Source organism: Cygnus atratus, chromosome 8 (assembly GCF_013377495.2).
Source record: "Cygnus atratus isolate AKBS03 ecotype Queensland, Australia chromosome 8, CAtr_DNAZoo_HiC_assembly, whole genome shotgun sequence".
Classification (NCBI taxonomy): Eukaryota; Metazoa; Chordata; class Aves; order Anseriformes; family Anatidae; genus Cygnus; species Cygnus atratus.
Window position 1 is genome coordinate 32,252,315 of NC_066369.1, and position 16,025 is coordinate 32,268,339.

General features: G+C 54.3%; 1 protein-coding gene across 5 annotated transcripts in view; it reads right to left on the reverse strand.

Annotated features, from left to right (window-relative positions):
- NEGR1 (neuronal growth regulator 1) overlaps positions 1–14,581 on the reverse strand; it is a 254,849-nt gene extending 240,268 nt beyond the window's left edge. For all 5 annotated transcript variants that reach the window (XR_004781418.2, XR_004781419.2, XR_004781420.2 and 2 more), the window contains exon 1: positions 14,259–14,581. Coding sequence is in view for 2 of the 5 variants with exons in the window: in XM_035564421.2 (XP_035420314.2) it covers positions 14,259–14,566 (308 nt within the window). In the remaining 3 variants the exon portion in view is untranslated. The remainder of the gene's footprint in view (positions 1–14,258) is intronic.
- Positions 14,582–16,025: the final 1,444 nt, after the last annotated feature.

Genomic DNA, 16,025 nt, shown 5'->3' on the forward strand with positions numbered 1-16,025 from the left:
AAAACAGTACTATGAGGCTAAAGAACGAACAAAAGAACAAAGGGCTCCTCTCCACGAGAGCCCTGACAAGTGCTAGGTGAACGTTTTGCTGGTAGATGAATCTTCAGTTTTGGAAGCGTGGGTTTCTAAAATCCCGGAGGGCAATAGTCACGTAGGTGTTGGAACTGGATGCTGATATTGTGATTTCCAGCTGAAATGTCTAATCAACAGTTTATTTCATGGCCCCTCTTTCTCCAGAAACAACTCCAAAGGATTTCCAGACTTAGTGAGGTACGATGCAATTCAACACACCAACACTTTCTGAAGGATTTTCTAAATTATTTGGACGGTGCGTGCCATGATTCCCAAACCATTATGTAAATTTACACCCTGAAATGCATTGCTAAAAAATCCTGATTAAAGTAACTTGAACAGTAAAGGTCAGAATTTTCCTTGTGGAAGGGAAACTATCCTTTCTATAGCAGAGATAAGCAAGGTAGCTTTAACACGTTGTTACACGCCATACTTAAAAGATTTTGAAGATTGGAATGGCATCCTCCAACCTCCGCCCACAGAACCTAAAAATCTAGTCACACACCATAAAACGAGAACTGCCATATGAGAGAAGCTCTATACAGCAAATACCTTAGACTAATCAACTTATTTTTGACTGTTTATAGTAGCATTTCAGTGACATTTTAAATATTTCATTTTAGATTTACTTATAATTTTCATTCAAGTTAGTTATTAACAATATAACACTGCTGCAGTGGGAGCGTGATTAGAAGTCAGAAAGTGGCCTGGTGAGTCCAATCATAAAAAGAGTGTCTTAAGAGCTGCAATACAATTTAACTTATATCAAGATGACCTAAAGTAGTAGTTAGCGAAACACTTCAACATTTCTATAAATATAACAAATTTGAGAAGTATGCAATTTTGTCAGTTTACTGATTTAATTGCTATGGTAAAAGCATAATATTCAAGATAATTATGACATGACACATCAAGATAAGTGCATATGTAGTTTTTAATGCATTAACTTATAATTCTTTAATATACCATCAAATTGAAAAAGAATAAATACTGTACACATCCATGTTTCAATATTATATTATTATGTATTATTTGGTTCTGTAAGCAACACACAAACATGCAAAAACATTGCATTTTTGACTCTCACTAGGCATGAGATTTTTCATCACAGCTTAGTTATGCACTGTAACAGATGACTCAATACTTCATAAGCACAGATTCTAAAATAAGTCAATTTAATAACGTAAGTCCTTTCTGAGACCTTCATATACAGCTGTGCTCATTTTTTAACTAATTTAGTTCATCTGATTCAAATCCCTCATTAAAAACTGCTATATTATGATGGTCAGAAACAGAATAACTGCAATAATTGCTTTCAGACCTGATAGAGTTTCCGATTTTAAATCCTGTTTTAAAGAAGGCTGGGTTCATTCATATCGTAGAAAAGACCTCAGCCTTTCAGGCTTTGTGACACAGTAGACAAACACAGAAGAATACTTTTATTTCTCTGTTTATTTTTGCCAAGGCATAGATACCTCTGGCCACCTTTGAAAAACTCTTGATACCACAGTTCAGGATTATTAAATTATTTTGGGATTTCACTCCCCAAATCAGTCAGTCTCCTGAAGATGGTAAGCATTCACGGTCTGGTACAACCCCACCGGTAATTCACCTCAAAGTGTGCTGACACCGTTCAAGTTCTTCTAGGACCACTTCCCAATTTCTGTTACAATTAAGCTAAAGGAGAGTCTCATCAACCTAAAAATCTGGTATAGCATGTCTTGTAACTCCTGCTCCGTCAGCTTACCTCCTGTTAAACGCAAGAAACCAAAAACAATCAGTAGAAAACGCTACATGAGGACAAGTTGGGGCACACAGGTAAGTCAACACACCTTTGAGAATTAAGAAGCCGCCAATGGCTTAAGCTCTCCGCAAGCCCTGCCACTTCCATGCCTACCCTTGGCTAACCCCCGTCTCGCTCCCAGCGCCGCAGCGGCCATCCTGTCCCCACGCACAGGCGCCACGGGCTGTGCCTGGGCACCACCACGGCAGCAGAGCCCGGCCCTGCCTGGCCAGCACCGTGTGCTGCACCTCCAGATGAAGGAGGACGAAGTCTCCTGCTCCCCGTGCCGTGGTGTAACACCGGCCACTGCCACCATCGCCTTGCAGTCAGAAACCCACAGCTCCGTGCGACTGCTGATTGCTGTTGTCTTCTCTGCCCCTCAGTGCTGGGTGTCCTGAACAGGCAGAAAAGCCTCCATGGAAATCGAGCATCCTTTGATTCTTCACCTGAGGCACCTACACCTCTGCCGTTCTCCCTCACACTCGTGATGGCAAGGTGATGGCAAGGACGTCCTCCTCCTCCTCTGGTGTCAGAAAGAATTCTTGACCTTTATTCAGCCAATTCGGAGAAAATTCACAGCGTTTTACATCTTGCTGAGTCCTCATTGCAGTACAGCCCATCCGTTTGGGCTTCACAGTGGGCTTTACCTGTGCGAGCCCATTGCAGGGGCCAGGAAGCACGGAAGTGAAGGATGCTGAGGCAGGGAGGCACTGTGGGCACCGGTCTCTCTCGCAGGAATCTCAGCGCTCACGGGTCCAAAGCTACCCAAGCAGAAGCCCACAGAGGCACTGGGTATTACAGCCTCCACCGGGAAGGGCTGAGGCAAGGACCGTGGTTCTAAAATCCAACACCAGCTGTGACAAGTGCTGTTCACAACCAATCCAGCACAGCGTTTCTCCTAGCGCAGACCTCACTCTGCGCACGCACCCGGACGGCACCAGCAGGCCCTCCCAGTTCCTACACGCACCAGAGCATCACAGTAGTTCCCAACCGTCAGCACAGGACAGGCCGCTCTGTAGCATACAGCACAGAGTAGCTGATCTGATAAGAAATTTCAGCAGTAACAATATACACTTTATTTCGAACTGTGTCACACAACATAAAAGTGCGCTTATCCCCAGACTGCAATGTATCACTTACTTAAAATATTGGCTTCAATATTTAACATTTTCATTTTTCTGTCACACGTTTACAGCTCTACTTTAAAATTAAGTGACACCACAATTTATCAGACGCTAAGGTTATGTCGGAGCTCCTGCGTCAAGCTGAACGTTTTCAGTAAGTAGCACTCACAGTCATGGAGAATGGGCAAACACGGTGTGCTAAGTTACCCTCTCCCCCATTAAACTTCTTTCGGACTAATTAAAAACCAGCAAATTGGGATTACAGTGGTTGAACACCAAGGTACAGGAGCTGTGTCCCCAGAGCACTGCGTCCCAGGCAGGTCCTCGCGCGCAGCTCGCAGCAGCACCGCTCCTTGGCTGCGGCTGCAATGGATCGCTGCGCCAAGCACACGCTGCGCCAAGCACACGCTGCGCAGCTTCGATAGGTTTTCCGCTTTTGGTGGAGGAGCGTCCACCCACCGATTATTAATAACCACTACAAGCTTTCCAGGCTAGCGTGAGCTCAAGAAGAAATATCAGAGAACACCCCGTGCTGCCACCGAACCTCCGCCCTGCCGGACCCGCCTGGCTGGGGAGCCGGGAACGCCCGCGGAGCTGGTGCTACGCAGGGTGAGGCTGCTGTGGAGCAAACACCCTTTCGGCTGGCACAGCCTTCCCGAGCGCTTTTGCTGTTACCAGGTCTCTTATTCCGAAAGAGAGTAAAATTGGCTGGATTAAATAAACCAGAAATTGCAGAGAGCAATCACACATTGCTTATCTTCTAGAGAAGGCCTCGTGCTCCTGTTCCCACGGGAATGAAGTGCTCCAACATGTTGTCTCTGCAAACCTTCACCGCTGTTATTAAAACCCAGAACTAGTGAAATGGAGGTAAAAGCTCTTTCATAGATATTTCAGCACTGCAGCAGGCTTATTAAAACATGCTAAAAACATTATTGAAGAGTTTTCACACAAGGGTCCATACTGGACTACCCACTTCGATTTTAAATGCACTCAGCTGCACCAGGAACCTTATTCTTCCACTTACAAAGCGTACTGGAACACGTACCGCTTTCGACAACAGGTCAGGAAGACAAGTGGAAGAGAAAGTTCTAGGCAGTGAGCATCGACAAGCAGAAAGAGTGGGGGAAAAAAGGGGGAAAAATGGTTTAGCAAAATCCTGCCTCACTTACTCCAGCAGAAATTGTGTTTAACAGCAGCACAGCACAACCCCCTCCACCATTCCCTCCCGCGTTGGCAGGGCACCTCCCCTCGCTGGCAGCGCCGCGAGCACCCAGCATCCTTCCCCAGGTGGGGGGACAGCCAGCACAGGCGCCGCGGGGAGCTCCCTCCTGCCTGAGCTCGCCCTAAGCTACAGCTGGAGACGTGAGGAACGCCCTCCAATTTAATCGTTAAGAGAAACTATCAACCTCTACACCAAATTAACAGCTTTAATATAAAAGCCCAGTACTACGTCTATAAAAAACAAACAAAAGAACCCTACGTGCGCCTGTGTATCTGTATATCTATTACCTTAGCCAGAAATCACACTGTCGTACTGACGGGTTTTCCTGTGAGAGAACAGCTGCCCGGTGGATGGCCAAGCACCTTCTCAGGAAGCACCAGCAAGGTATCCACACGAACACCTGAAGACACCCACGCGGCGGCCCGGGGCTGGCTGCCAGGCCTGGGGAGGAAGGGGCAGGCAGCAGCACGGGGCCGAGTCCTGCCGGCACCAGCCCTGCCTCCCGGGGCAGCTGCGGACATCCGCTGCTGGGGCGAGGCGGGACGCCACCACGATTTCTTTTTGCATGCTCACATACGCCTTAATCGTGTTAAATCAACAAGAACTTGGTTTGAAACTCCTCCTTCCCTTCTTCAATCATGTTTTCCTTGGAGAGAACTGCCTTCGGTGTCACTCCTGCTTAATTGAGCACGGTGAGTCTGTAGCTGGTAGCAAAGCCTCTGTGCCTCTAGATGAGGTTTACGGAAGCTACCATCTCCGTTCAGTAAGAAACACAAGCGTGGGCTTGGAGCCTTGTTTTCTTCTCTAGCTGGTTACTTACCACACTCAGGTGGGGCAGCTTCCTGCCGGTTCCCACTGCCCACCTCTCGCGAGCACCCCAGCACCTCTCCGCCCTGAGCACCACCCATGGCCGCGGCGCCGGAGCTCCTGCCCGCGACGTGCCCTAGGGAGCCCCATCCCCTCTGCACCTAACGGCACCTGAAGCAAGCCTGAAAGTCGTGCGCTGCAACACGAGAAGCCTTCAGTCCCTCCCGAGGAAACCAGGGCCAAGGGCCTGCATCGCCTTCCCCCACACAGAATAAACCCGGCAGGCGTGTCCTCGCCCCGCGAAAGGCGGGTGGTCAGGAAGGGAGCACTTGGTTCTCGAGTGCAGTTCCATGACGGTGAATCAAACCCAGTTTAAAAACATTTTTAACACGAATCCAGTGAAGTATCAAAGGCATACAACTGTACAGTAAATTATGTATGCCTATGTTTTGTAGAGGGAATAAGGTTCCTGCATACTTTTGACAGAATTGCGTTATGTGAATTTAACAGGCGTATCACAGTGCTATACTGAAGTGGACAGATATCTTATTCCTGTATATTTAAATAAACATAGAAAAAATCCAGCCTGCTGTACATAAATATATATAATTTCCTTCATTTATACTGACGTTTGCATAGGAAAAATTACAGGAGATTTCTGCAAGAAGTATTGTATGTTAATTAGATTTTCCAAGACAAAACTGATACCGCTAACAGTTGGATACTCTCTTTGTTTCAATTATGCATGACTAATGATAGCTGTTTGGCTGTCTGACCACCAGATTGTCTGCTGTTGCCAAGGGAAAATCTTTTAAAATAGATTGACAGCTTTTCTGTTATAAAACAGAGCATGTTCTAGCTCATCTCATATTTTTGAAAGAGCTTTGCAGGTATAAAAATCCAAACTTTGTCTGTGCACAGTGACATAATCCTTCCACCCTGGCATATATGTCCACAACCACCCAAGACAGACACAATATAAGCTTGAAGATGCTCAGAAACTGCAGAATCACCACCAGCAGTTAAAGCAGCCAAACCTCAGGTTGAACTCAGTGCTGGGACACGCTGACCGTCAAATCTCTACCGGCTTCGTAAGTAATGCACTGTGCAAAACCAGAGCCACAGCTAGAGCTACTGCAGACACCTGCAGCTCCACGTGCAGCTCTGCGTATGAAAGAACTACAGAAGAGTACCAGGAAACACTACTGGGAGGGCTGATCATTTTACCGGGCCTATCTTCCATGTTCACCTGCATGAAAATGCAGCGCACTAACGAAGCCAGCCTGTGCTAGGGTCTCTGACAACTGTAATATTGGAAAGGAATTGTGCATCTGGTTAGAGGAGGACATTTTTTCTGCAGAGTTGAAGACCAGCAGATAGCTCAGTAGTTCCTGGTACGGTAGCGCCAAGGCGCGAGGTGCTTGGTATGGCTGTGCAGGACGCCAGGGCACAGCAGCCCCGCAGCGCGAGGAGAGCAGCGCTCACCCGGCCCCTGCCAGGCTGCACACCGGGGTTTTCCCTGGGGGTGTCCCTGCACACCCGCCTCGCACACCCGGCCATGCCGTGGGTGTCCCTGCACACGCACCTCGCACGCCCAGCCATGCCGTGGGTGTCCCTGCACACCCGCCTCGCACACCCGGCCATGCCGTGGGTGTCCCTGCACACCCAGCCATGCCGTGGGTGCGATCACACACCCACAGACAAACGCAGAGGAGGGACTGCCCTGGTTGCCTATAACTTAAATAAGCACATCCCTGCATTAGCATGAACCTTGAACTGATGTCTGCGTTGAGTTGGGGAAAATTTACAAATTCGTAGTTACTTCCTCTGCTATAAGTGGGACCTTTCTGTTCTCACAAGTACGTGGATTTCGTACTGATCATCTCTTCTCAAAGGCTGAACGAGAGCCAGAACCGAAAAGGACTCCGAAGACTACCCCCACCTCTGCCAGCAGGCAGAGCCTTAACAGAGGGTTATTTAACAAAAAATTCTCCCCGTGTTCCTCGTGAGGAATAGCACTCCCATAGGGAGACAAAGGTTTGTCTTTCCTCCTTGCCCTTCCAGACAGTTTTGATGCACAGCTGAAGCAGGGCGAGGCAGCCCTCAGCGCCGGCCCAGCCGCCCATGAGCGCCAGCCCCAGACGGAGCCGTGAGCCGCCAGCTGCTGCCGCTGCCACCTGCGACACCTCGCTGAGCTGGGCCAGAGCCGCAGCCGGGCGAGCAACCCGCCCCGGCCCTTCACAGCCGCTGCCTGCACCTCCCCGCGGCTGAGGGGGCCGTGAGGGGGCCGTGAGGGGGCCGTGAGGGGGCCGTGAGGCCTGTGGCCGACCCGTCCCTGCCCTGCGCCACACAGGGTGCGGGGACAGGCTCCCACCGGCCGGCCGGGGCTCAGGAAGCCTTCACAGAATCCCCAGAGGGCTTGGCTTCAAAGGGGCCTCACAGATCGTCTCGTTCACACCCCTGCCACGGGGGGTTAGAGCAGCAGCGGCAGCCAGCATCACCAACTTCTCTCTTCTAGTTCTGTTACCCACGCAGGTGGGTCCGAGAGAGGGCGAGAACGCCTTTGAAAGGACGGCCTGCCACGTTAACATAGTTTAATGCACTTCCAACCCTGCAGGGCACTACAACGCACCACGACCAGGGAGCACTACCGATGGCAGTGCTCGGGAGCGTCGCTGGGCCCTGCCCGGCTGCAGAGCAGCGGCACCGGAGCCGACATCTGGAACGCACCCGCGTTCACGCGTGGAGTATAAGCCCCTCCGTACCATCAATCCGCACATGTCTCTAGAACGCTGAAATGTCTCCAGAGCGGTTCCCCGAGCCTGCTGCAGCGCAGGTTTGAGTTTCCAAGCACAGCGTTGGGTCAGATTTCTGCCAGGAGAGACAGCGCTGAGCCAATTCCGCTTGCTGCTGGCGGCCCATGGAACGAGGCAGGCTGAACCCGCGGCTTGCTGCCCTGGGCCAGAGGCTGCGGTCACCTCTTGTGCAGGATGACAAAAAGAAAGGAAATTAAGTCCGCTTTTTCCTCCATCGAATGGCTCTTTGGAACAAATTCTTTTTTCATTCCTTACTGATTCCTCGTTTTATTGTTTCCTCTGTGTAACATCTGAAACATTCGCAATGGTTTAAAAAGATAAATTATTTTGATTTACTCTGAATTTATTTATTTTAACTGCATGGATGAGAGGCAAGTGCCATAATATGCTTATTTAGTAATTGGTAGAGATTTGGAACATGCAAGTCTTTCCCAAACACCAACCTAATTTTACAGGGGTGTGTGCGCACCTCAGTCTACACATAACACAGCAATATTTCAGAGAAACAGGAACAAAGCTTCACACAGCCAAATAATTTATGATCCTGAACTGCAGAAGAATACCAAAAGAGTATAGAAGTCAAGAAATGTACCTTCTGAAATCATAAAGGAAAGAGGATTTCTTTTTATATTTATTACACCACCTGTCCCCCAAAGACAAATCTGCATTTATACATGCTTGCACACAACTGTATTCAACACTGGTGTATGGACATGCATCAGAGGGACTGTAACGTTAGAATATGTATAGTCTCTTAATATTTAAATATGCCATACACACTTGATAGGCTTCTGTTATTCAAACTGCAAAACTGTCATTCCAAATGCCCACTTCTCAGTAGCGTGAATGACAGCAGATGGAGAACGTTTTGTAGACGTGTCACCAGCTTTCCGTGACCGTTGCTGCTCCTTCGGCAAAGACCATTTGCTATGAAGGACAGCTCTTGTGGGAAGAGAAGGCAAAAGCGACACTGAACTCCCAAGCCCAACAGTCACTACCCCGCACTCAGCAACTTAGACCGGAATTAGGCACCCACAGCCCTCCCCTGAGGACCTGAGCAGCTTCGGAGTGAGAGCCTGCCTGACCTCCCGCCTGACACAGGCGCCTGAGCCACACGGGCACCTTCACCGACCTGGCCGAGGACGGGAGGTGTTCCTCAGGACCACTGAAGCGCGAGTCTGTGGGACTCACAGCTCCAGGAGTACTGGCAAGGAGCCCCCCCACAAGAGAATCTCTGCTGACGACCACAAACCTCCAGTTGCATTCTTGAATGCCCACAGCCAGGGGAAGCAGAATCAGGAACTGGAAGTGGTCCCAGGAAGGTTTCGTTCGGCCAGGGCTCCCCTGCGCCTGCGGTCAGACACCGGTGTACCCTCCTGGGAAAGGGGAAGCCTGGTCTGGAAACCAGGATGTCTGCAAAGCCAGAGAAGCTGGAGACGTGGGCTAGGATGCTGCTGCTGCCAACCTGCTCTTGCCAAAACAGAATCCGTCCCCACACCAGACTGATTTCAAAGTGGCTCAAACACGGCCATTACCCGCATCCAGAGGGAAAGCAAGAGGGCAGCAAACGGTGATAAAGAAATCAGTGAGCTTGACAGCGATTAACACGCCTCAAAGCATGTTTACAGGACAGAAAGCTGCAACTCCTTGCTTCGTAAAGCCCGTGCTGCAATGCTGTGACACCTCGCCTCCGGACACAAGCTTGGGAGGGACTTGAGAGGTGTTTACGGTAAATGAATTCATTTCCTTTCCTAGAATTTATTTCATTTTCTGTGATGACTTCTTTATACGCAGCTTCACACCCCGGCCTAGTGTATAATTTCTCATTTATTTATCAGAGAACAGCCAGCACGCAGGAACTCACTTTTCAGTAACGGCACTGTGCATCCATGAAAACAGCAACAACAAAAAAAGAAAACCAAAAACGAATCTAGGACCTGAACCTTACGTAAGAAAACAAGAGCCACTCCAAATATTCCGTCATACCAAATGTTCATGACACCTCCTTTTGGTGACCCCCAGCGCCCGGGGCTGTTCCCCTCCAGGCGCAGAACAACTCAACACCTCTCCCCGTCGAGCTGCACGGGGCTCCTGGCAGCCCACTTCTCCAGCCTGTGAGGTCCCTCGGGACGGCTGCACGACCTCCTGGCCTGGCAGCCGCTGCTCCCGCGTGCTGTCACCTGCAGCCCTGCTGAGGGGCACTGCCCCATCACGCAGCCCACGAAGACGTCACACAGGAGCGGACCCAGCGCCGACGCCCGGGGTACACCGCTAGTTCCTGGCCCCCGCCCAGCCTGACCAGCACCCTCTGGGCACGGCCCTTCGGCCAGTTCCCGACCCACCTCACTGCCTGCCCATCCAGCCCACGCTTCCACAGCTTGCCCGTGAGCACCTTACGGGGGACGGTGTCAAGGGATTCACCCAGAGCAGCTCAGCACAGCCGTCCTGTGCTACCTGTTAGTTCACGTGTTTGACAGCTACCCCGGGGTGCTGAGGCAGGGGAGAGCGTGACCGCACGCTACCTGGACCCGAAACACTCAGCGGTGGAGAGGAAAGCAGCAAAGCTACATATAGAGAATTTCAAATTTAGGAAATAAATAATAAAAAAGGCACAAACCTCCTGACCTATGACCGGAAAAAAATCCTCTCCCATAACCACCCTTCTCAGGTGACCGTTGGCTGCTTAAATCTGAGGCCCAATTCACCCGGGGAGGCAAAAGAGACTACTGTTGGCAAAAACGACACGGGTGAAGCTCAATCTGCCCGTTAACGAGGCTGACCTGGAATTTCTCTCCGACCTCCCCAGCCAGGTTTGAAAAGAACCTGGTTCCCCAGCGCCAGGCGCAGCAGAGCCCGGCCACCGCTGCCATGCCAGGAGGGGAGCACAGAGCCCTCGGGAGCCTTGACCCAGGTGACTGAGGCTTCAGCCTTTACAGTGAATAATCCACACCACTCAACGTATTCCACAGCATGCATTTAATAAATTACTCCATAATCGCACAGCAGTGAGAAGTCTGTTGTTTTTAAAATGTGTCAAATTTAACACTTAATTTCCTGCGATTGCACAACATAACAGAACTACCAGGTACACGAGCTTTTATCAGCCATGAGCTATAGAAACATAAAGTGCAGGAAAAGAGGCTGCTTGTTCCAGAAAGCCATTTTGATCATCCTCAGATTTGTACCTTTAGGTATTCTAAGCGGGATCTGTTTATGCATCACAGACAGGTAAATAGGAGCTGTTAGTAACCAAACACGATTCTCTTGGGTCTGTGAAGCCACGAGGGCCACACGCACGGCTCGGCCAGAGCCCAGGGACCGCCAGCCCGGGCACCAGTGTGCCCTCACCTCCGGGGGCAGGGGGCCCTCGCTGCCACCCCAGGGCGGGCGGAGGTGGCCTTGGCCCCACGAGCAGCGAGGCCTCAGCCACAGCCCCGCAGGAATGAAGCCGTCACCCAGGCTGCTCTCAGCCGCCCGCTCCGCGTTTGTCACCTCCCTTACGCCACCGCTCTTCCCCAGCTGCTGCCGGCGTTGTCGGTGCTCCAGACACCGCGAACCGAGGGTGATCCCTCTCTTCGCGGGAGGTCTTTGAAAGGGTCACCAGAGTAATCCGGTTCTGAAAAGACAGGCTGCTGGCTGCACTCCTAGCAATTTACCACGTAGCAATCCATTGTTTTAATAAAAACATTTTTACAACTTCCTCTCTCCTTCCTCATGACTTCTCGTTAAATCTTAGGCAATTACCTGGGAAGAATACGGAGCAGGTGCAGGGCAGAATTTATACTTCTGAAAACAAGCGGTTTCCTAAAACTATTTTGTCATACAAAGCAACTGCATGACAGACAACATTTCTTAAAATTTCAATAACCGGTAAAACAAATAGCGTTGGGACAGCATGGACCAAACGCGGACTGAAAACAAACAAAAAGACAGTTTTTAATTATTAAGGCTACAGAAAGAGCTCATCATCAGAAAGAACACCCTGCATAAGGACGGATTTTCCTCAGAGTCATTCACGAGAGGCTTTCCCTGGCAAACACCGCCCTGGCCCTCTGAAGGAGCTCGGCCCGCCCGCACCGCCGCCTGCCACGGGGGGCTGGGCGCACCTCGGCGGTGCCACGAGGACGTGACGCCGGTGCTGCGTGGGCTCGACAGGTTAACTGTCGTAAGGCAAGGGATACGCACGATTTACGTGCTTTGTGTTAACACGTGGAAGCTTTACCTGGAAACCTCCGCCCTTAAAGGAGGTGTTAGTCCTCGTTTTCAGTAAAGATGAGGGAAAGCGGTCACGAGGACCGAGGCTGGGGCTTGGCACGTCCAGCCTCCCACGCTGTTCACTGAGAGGTGCCACGCGCTCCCGGCCCGCACTTTTTGGCTCGCAGCAAGGCACATGGGCAGAGGCCTGACGCAGGCGGCCGGCCGCGTCCCCGCGGGGCGCAGAGCCCACCGCAGGGGTCGGCACACAGCCGAGGGCACCGCGCGGGATGCACCCGGTCAGGTGGGTGCGTGTAAACGCAAACGTGCGTCTCGTAAGTCACCGCGATCTTCTTTCGGCCAGCAAAACGCTGACTCAAAGCCACGTGAATTGCTCCCCTTTTCTAGCATTAATTATTGAAGCAAGAACGCCAGACGCTTTAAGCGGAGCGCTGCGCGATCTGTAATAGGTAAGGAGGTGACTTTCCAAAGCCCTCATTGCCGGAGAGCAGCGAGGAGCGGAGAAGCCGGCGCTGAGGGGTGAATCAACACATGGCAGCAGGAAGGCACCGATGGCCATCTTGCAGTAGGAGGCAGGGACCTACTGCACGCAGCCAACTTCGGATGCTGCAGCGTACAGAAACCGAGAGGAGCTAAATCCAGAGGGCTATAGAGCTGGAAGAAAACACTCCTCTTTTAACTCCTAAACTGCTTTATCCAGCCCACCAGAATTTGCATCTAAACAAACGGCCAGTTCCCAATAACAAGGATACTAATAGCATTTCTTCTCCTACGTATTTAAACGTGTTAAGTTGCAGAGATCCGGTGAGGAAGAACTCAGGAGGAGCAGCGCCGATGCGCACCCTGAGGTACAAAACGAGCAGCTCTGCCCATCTCCCGTCCTCTCTTTGGAAGGTGCCTTCCTGTAGGCATCCTACACTCCCCCTTCAAGTTGCATTCCCAGCTGAAAACAAAACAAGCTGCTATTTGAAAGAACGCCTATGAAAGGCGTAAGAAATGAAAGAAATTAATCATAGAGCAAGAGAACGAAAAAACACCACCACCCAGATACAACCCCCATGTTATTTCACCACCTAATTGCTTTGTTCCAGAGTTAAGCAGCAATGTTCATGCTCCCTTTAACACCGGCTCTTCACAAAACAGATATTCTCCCTCGCTTGTGAGACAGCAGCGATGCTTTAATCTTAAAGCTCTAATTTCATTTACGTAACCTATCCAGCGGCACAGACGCTGAGCTTCAGACACTATCCTAGGCCTAGGAAACTGCACATATTCCAGCGGAAAGCCTCCAAGCAGAAACCTTTAGAGCACCTGTACAACGTCTGAATAAGGTGGTTCTAAATATACGTTCGTTTACGTCCTAAAAACGTTCAGTACTGGCTGAGCACCTGAGTGCCTGCCAACTCACCGAGCTACCTTCTGTGCAACCTTTAAATCTGAAGCAGCGCAAGTAAGGCAGACTTATTTCTGTATTTCCCTCGTTCCCTGATTCCTTACACAGGAAGCACGAGGACTTCAGGACACCTCAAAACACGGAGCACGGCTGAGGCATACGTACAAAACGCTTGTCAGCAGCTCTACACAGACATCTGCTGTATTTTCGGTAGCTACTACACCAGAGGCAGGCGGACTGGCTACGCGGCGATTCCGAACTCCTACCGAAAACACCTCCCGCGCTATTTCTCGTCGCGTTGCGGAGTCGCTGTAAACGCGCGGGGCTAAGGCGCCCCGCGGCCGGGCAGCCGAGGGGCGGGCACGGCACCGAGCACAGCCCAGCCGCGTGCCCGGGCCCCGCGCTCCTCCGGCGGAACGGGACCGCCGCGACCGCGCTCAAAACCCGGGGCAGGCGTGGGTTTGCGTAACCGTAGCACCGCGGTGCGAAAGTACAAGTAAAAGTTCGGGCCGGCAAAGATAACGGTGCCCGCGGGGCTCGGGGCGCGCCGGCGGCTCCGCGCTGCGCCGCGGCGGCAGCGGGCGGCGCCGGGCCGGGGGGCGCGGGGCCGGGCCCGTCCCGGTACCGCCGCCGCCGCCCTGCCCCGCCGAGCCGCCGGGACGGGGCCGGGGGCGCCGCTCCGCCGCCGCCCCACCGAGCGCCGAGCGCCCCCGGCCGCCCCCCGGCCGCCCCGGGTCGCGGCGCCCGGCGCTCGCCCCCCGCCGGGACCCCCCGGCCGGTCCCGGGGCCCCGCGCCCGCTCTCCCCCCGCCGCCGCCGCCGCCTACCTCAGCACGGCCGTGTCCCCCTTCCGCACCACCAGGCTGTCCGCGGCCGCCCCGGGGAAGTCCCCGCCCGGCGCGGCGATGCGCCCGGGGGGCAGGAGGCAGCAGAGGCCGAGCAGCACGGCCGCCAGCCACTGGTGGGAGCCCCCGGCGCCCCGCACCAGCGGCACCATCTCCGCGCCGCTCCGCGCTGCTGCCCCTGGGCCCGGCGGCGGCCGAGCGCTGCCCCCGGCGGCGGCGGCCCCTGGCTGCTGCCCGCGGTCGGCGGCCGAGCGCGGCGCGTGGCTGCTCCCGGGCGGCCGCCGCAGCATCTAGCGAGGAGGGCAGCGCGCCCGCTCTGCGCTCTGCGCTCTGCGCGCCGCGGCGGCGGCGGGCGGCCCCCGGGCTGCCGGCGCGTTGCCATGCAGCCGTTTCCCCGGCAACCGGCCTGGCGGCGCGCGGGAGCGCGCGGGCGGAGCGGGGGCGCGCACCGCCCGCCCCCGACGCCGCGGCGGCCGCGCTGGGGGCCGCGGGCAGCGCCCGGCCCGGCCCGGCCCGGCCCGGCCGCTGCCCCCCGCCCCGGGGCCGCCGCGGCGCGGGGAGGCGAGGCCCGAGCCCGCCGCCCTCCCGCCGCCCCGGCCCGCGTGCCCGCCCGGCCGGGCCTGCAGGAGCCGCACGTGGCCCCGCAGCGCCACGAGGCCCGGCCGGGAGCGCCTCCACGGGGAGCTGACCCCGCAGCGCCGTCACCGCCGGGCAGCGTGCCGGGGCTCCCGCAGCGCTCCCCCCGCCGCCGGGGCAGCGCCCCGTGCTGCCCCCGGGCTGCGCCGGCGGGGCGCGAGGGCGGGGCGCGCCCGGCGAACGTCTTCGGCAGTCTCGACAGCGCCAGGGCGCCTCGTCGCAACCGGCACGCGTTACTTCCTTCCCCCGGACGCTTCGCCCTCCGCCGTCGCGCCCCGCCGCCCAGGGAGCGCTCACGGACACAGAGCGGAGCCCCCCCTTCCTCCCGCGGCACCGCCGTGCCCTCGATAAGGGAAGGAAGAGGGGGAGAGGCCGGCCCGCGGCCCTGGGACGCGCCCTCAGCGCTACCCCCGGCACAGCGGCGCCCGTTACCGGCAGAGGCGGCTCCGCCGGGAGACGGCGCCGAGGGCTCCCTGCGCTGCCGCTGCCCCGAGCGGCCCCGGGAGCCTCCCGCGCGCAGGTGGGGCGGCGGGCACCAGAACTGCCGCCGGGAGACTTCCCGACGCGGCCCCACGCGTCCAGAAGCGGATCTCCCGCCCGGCGGCCTCTGACCGCGCGTCTCCATTGCTGAGAGGGGCCGTTTGGCACAGCCGGGCCTGGCCCCGCACCGGCGGAGGCTGCCTTCGGTTACGCAGCCATCTCCTCCGCACGGCTCCCCTCCCACCGCTCAGAGAAGAGTCTCCCAAGGGTGATAAAAGTGTAGCCCTTCGTCTCCGCTGCGAAACAGTCCCTTCCACTACTTCCCTAATCGGTGCACGCTTCACCAGTGTTCAGGTTAACGTTCTGGGTAGGGGAGGGTGGGGTTTTGTTTGTTTGTTAGGGGAAGGAAAAAAGAAAAGACCTGTTTCTCAAGGCTCTTTCTGCTCTTCCTTTCGTCAACCAAGGTACACACCCAAACTAGATAATGCCATCATTCCCTAGCAAACAAACAAAAGAGTACAGATCTGTGAGCTCAGCCCCTTCCCCTGCAGTCCCCAGTGCCATGCGGCTCCTAGTGTAACCGATACGCAAAATATTTCTATTACAGCTGGACTGACAACAGTTGTCACAGCT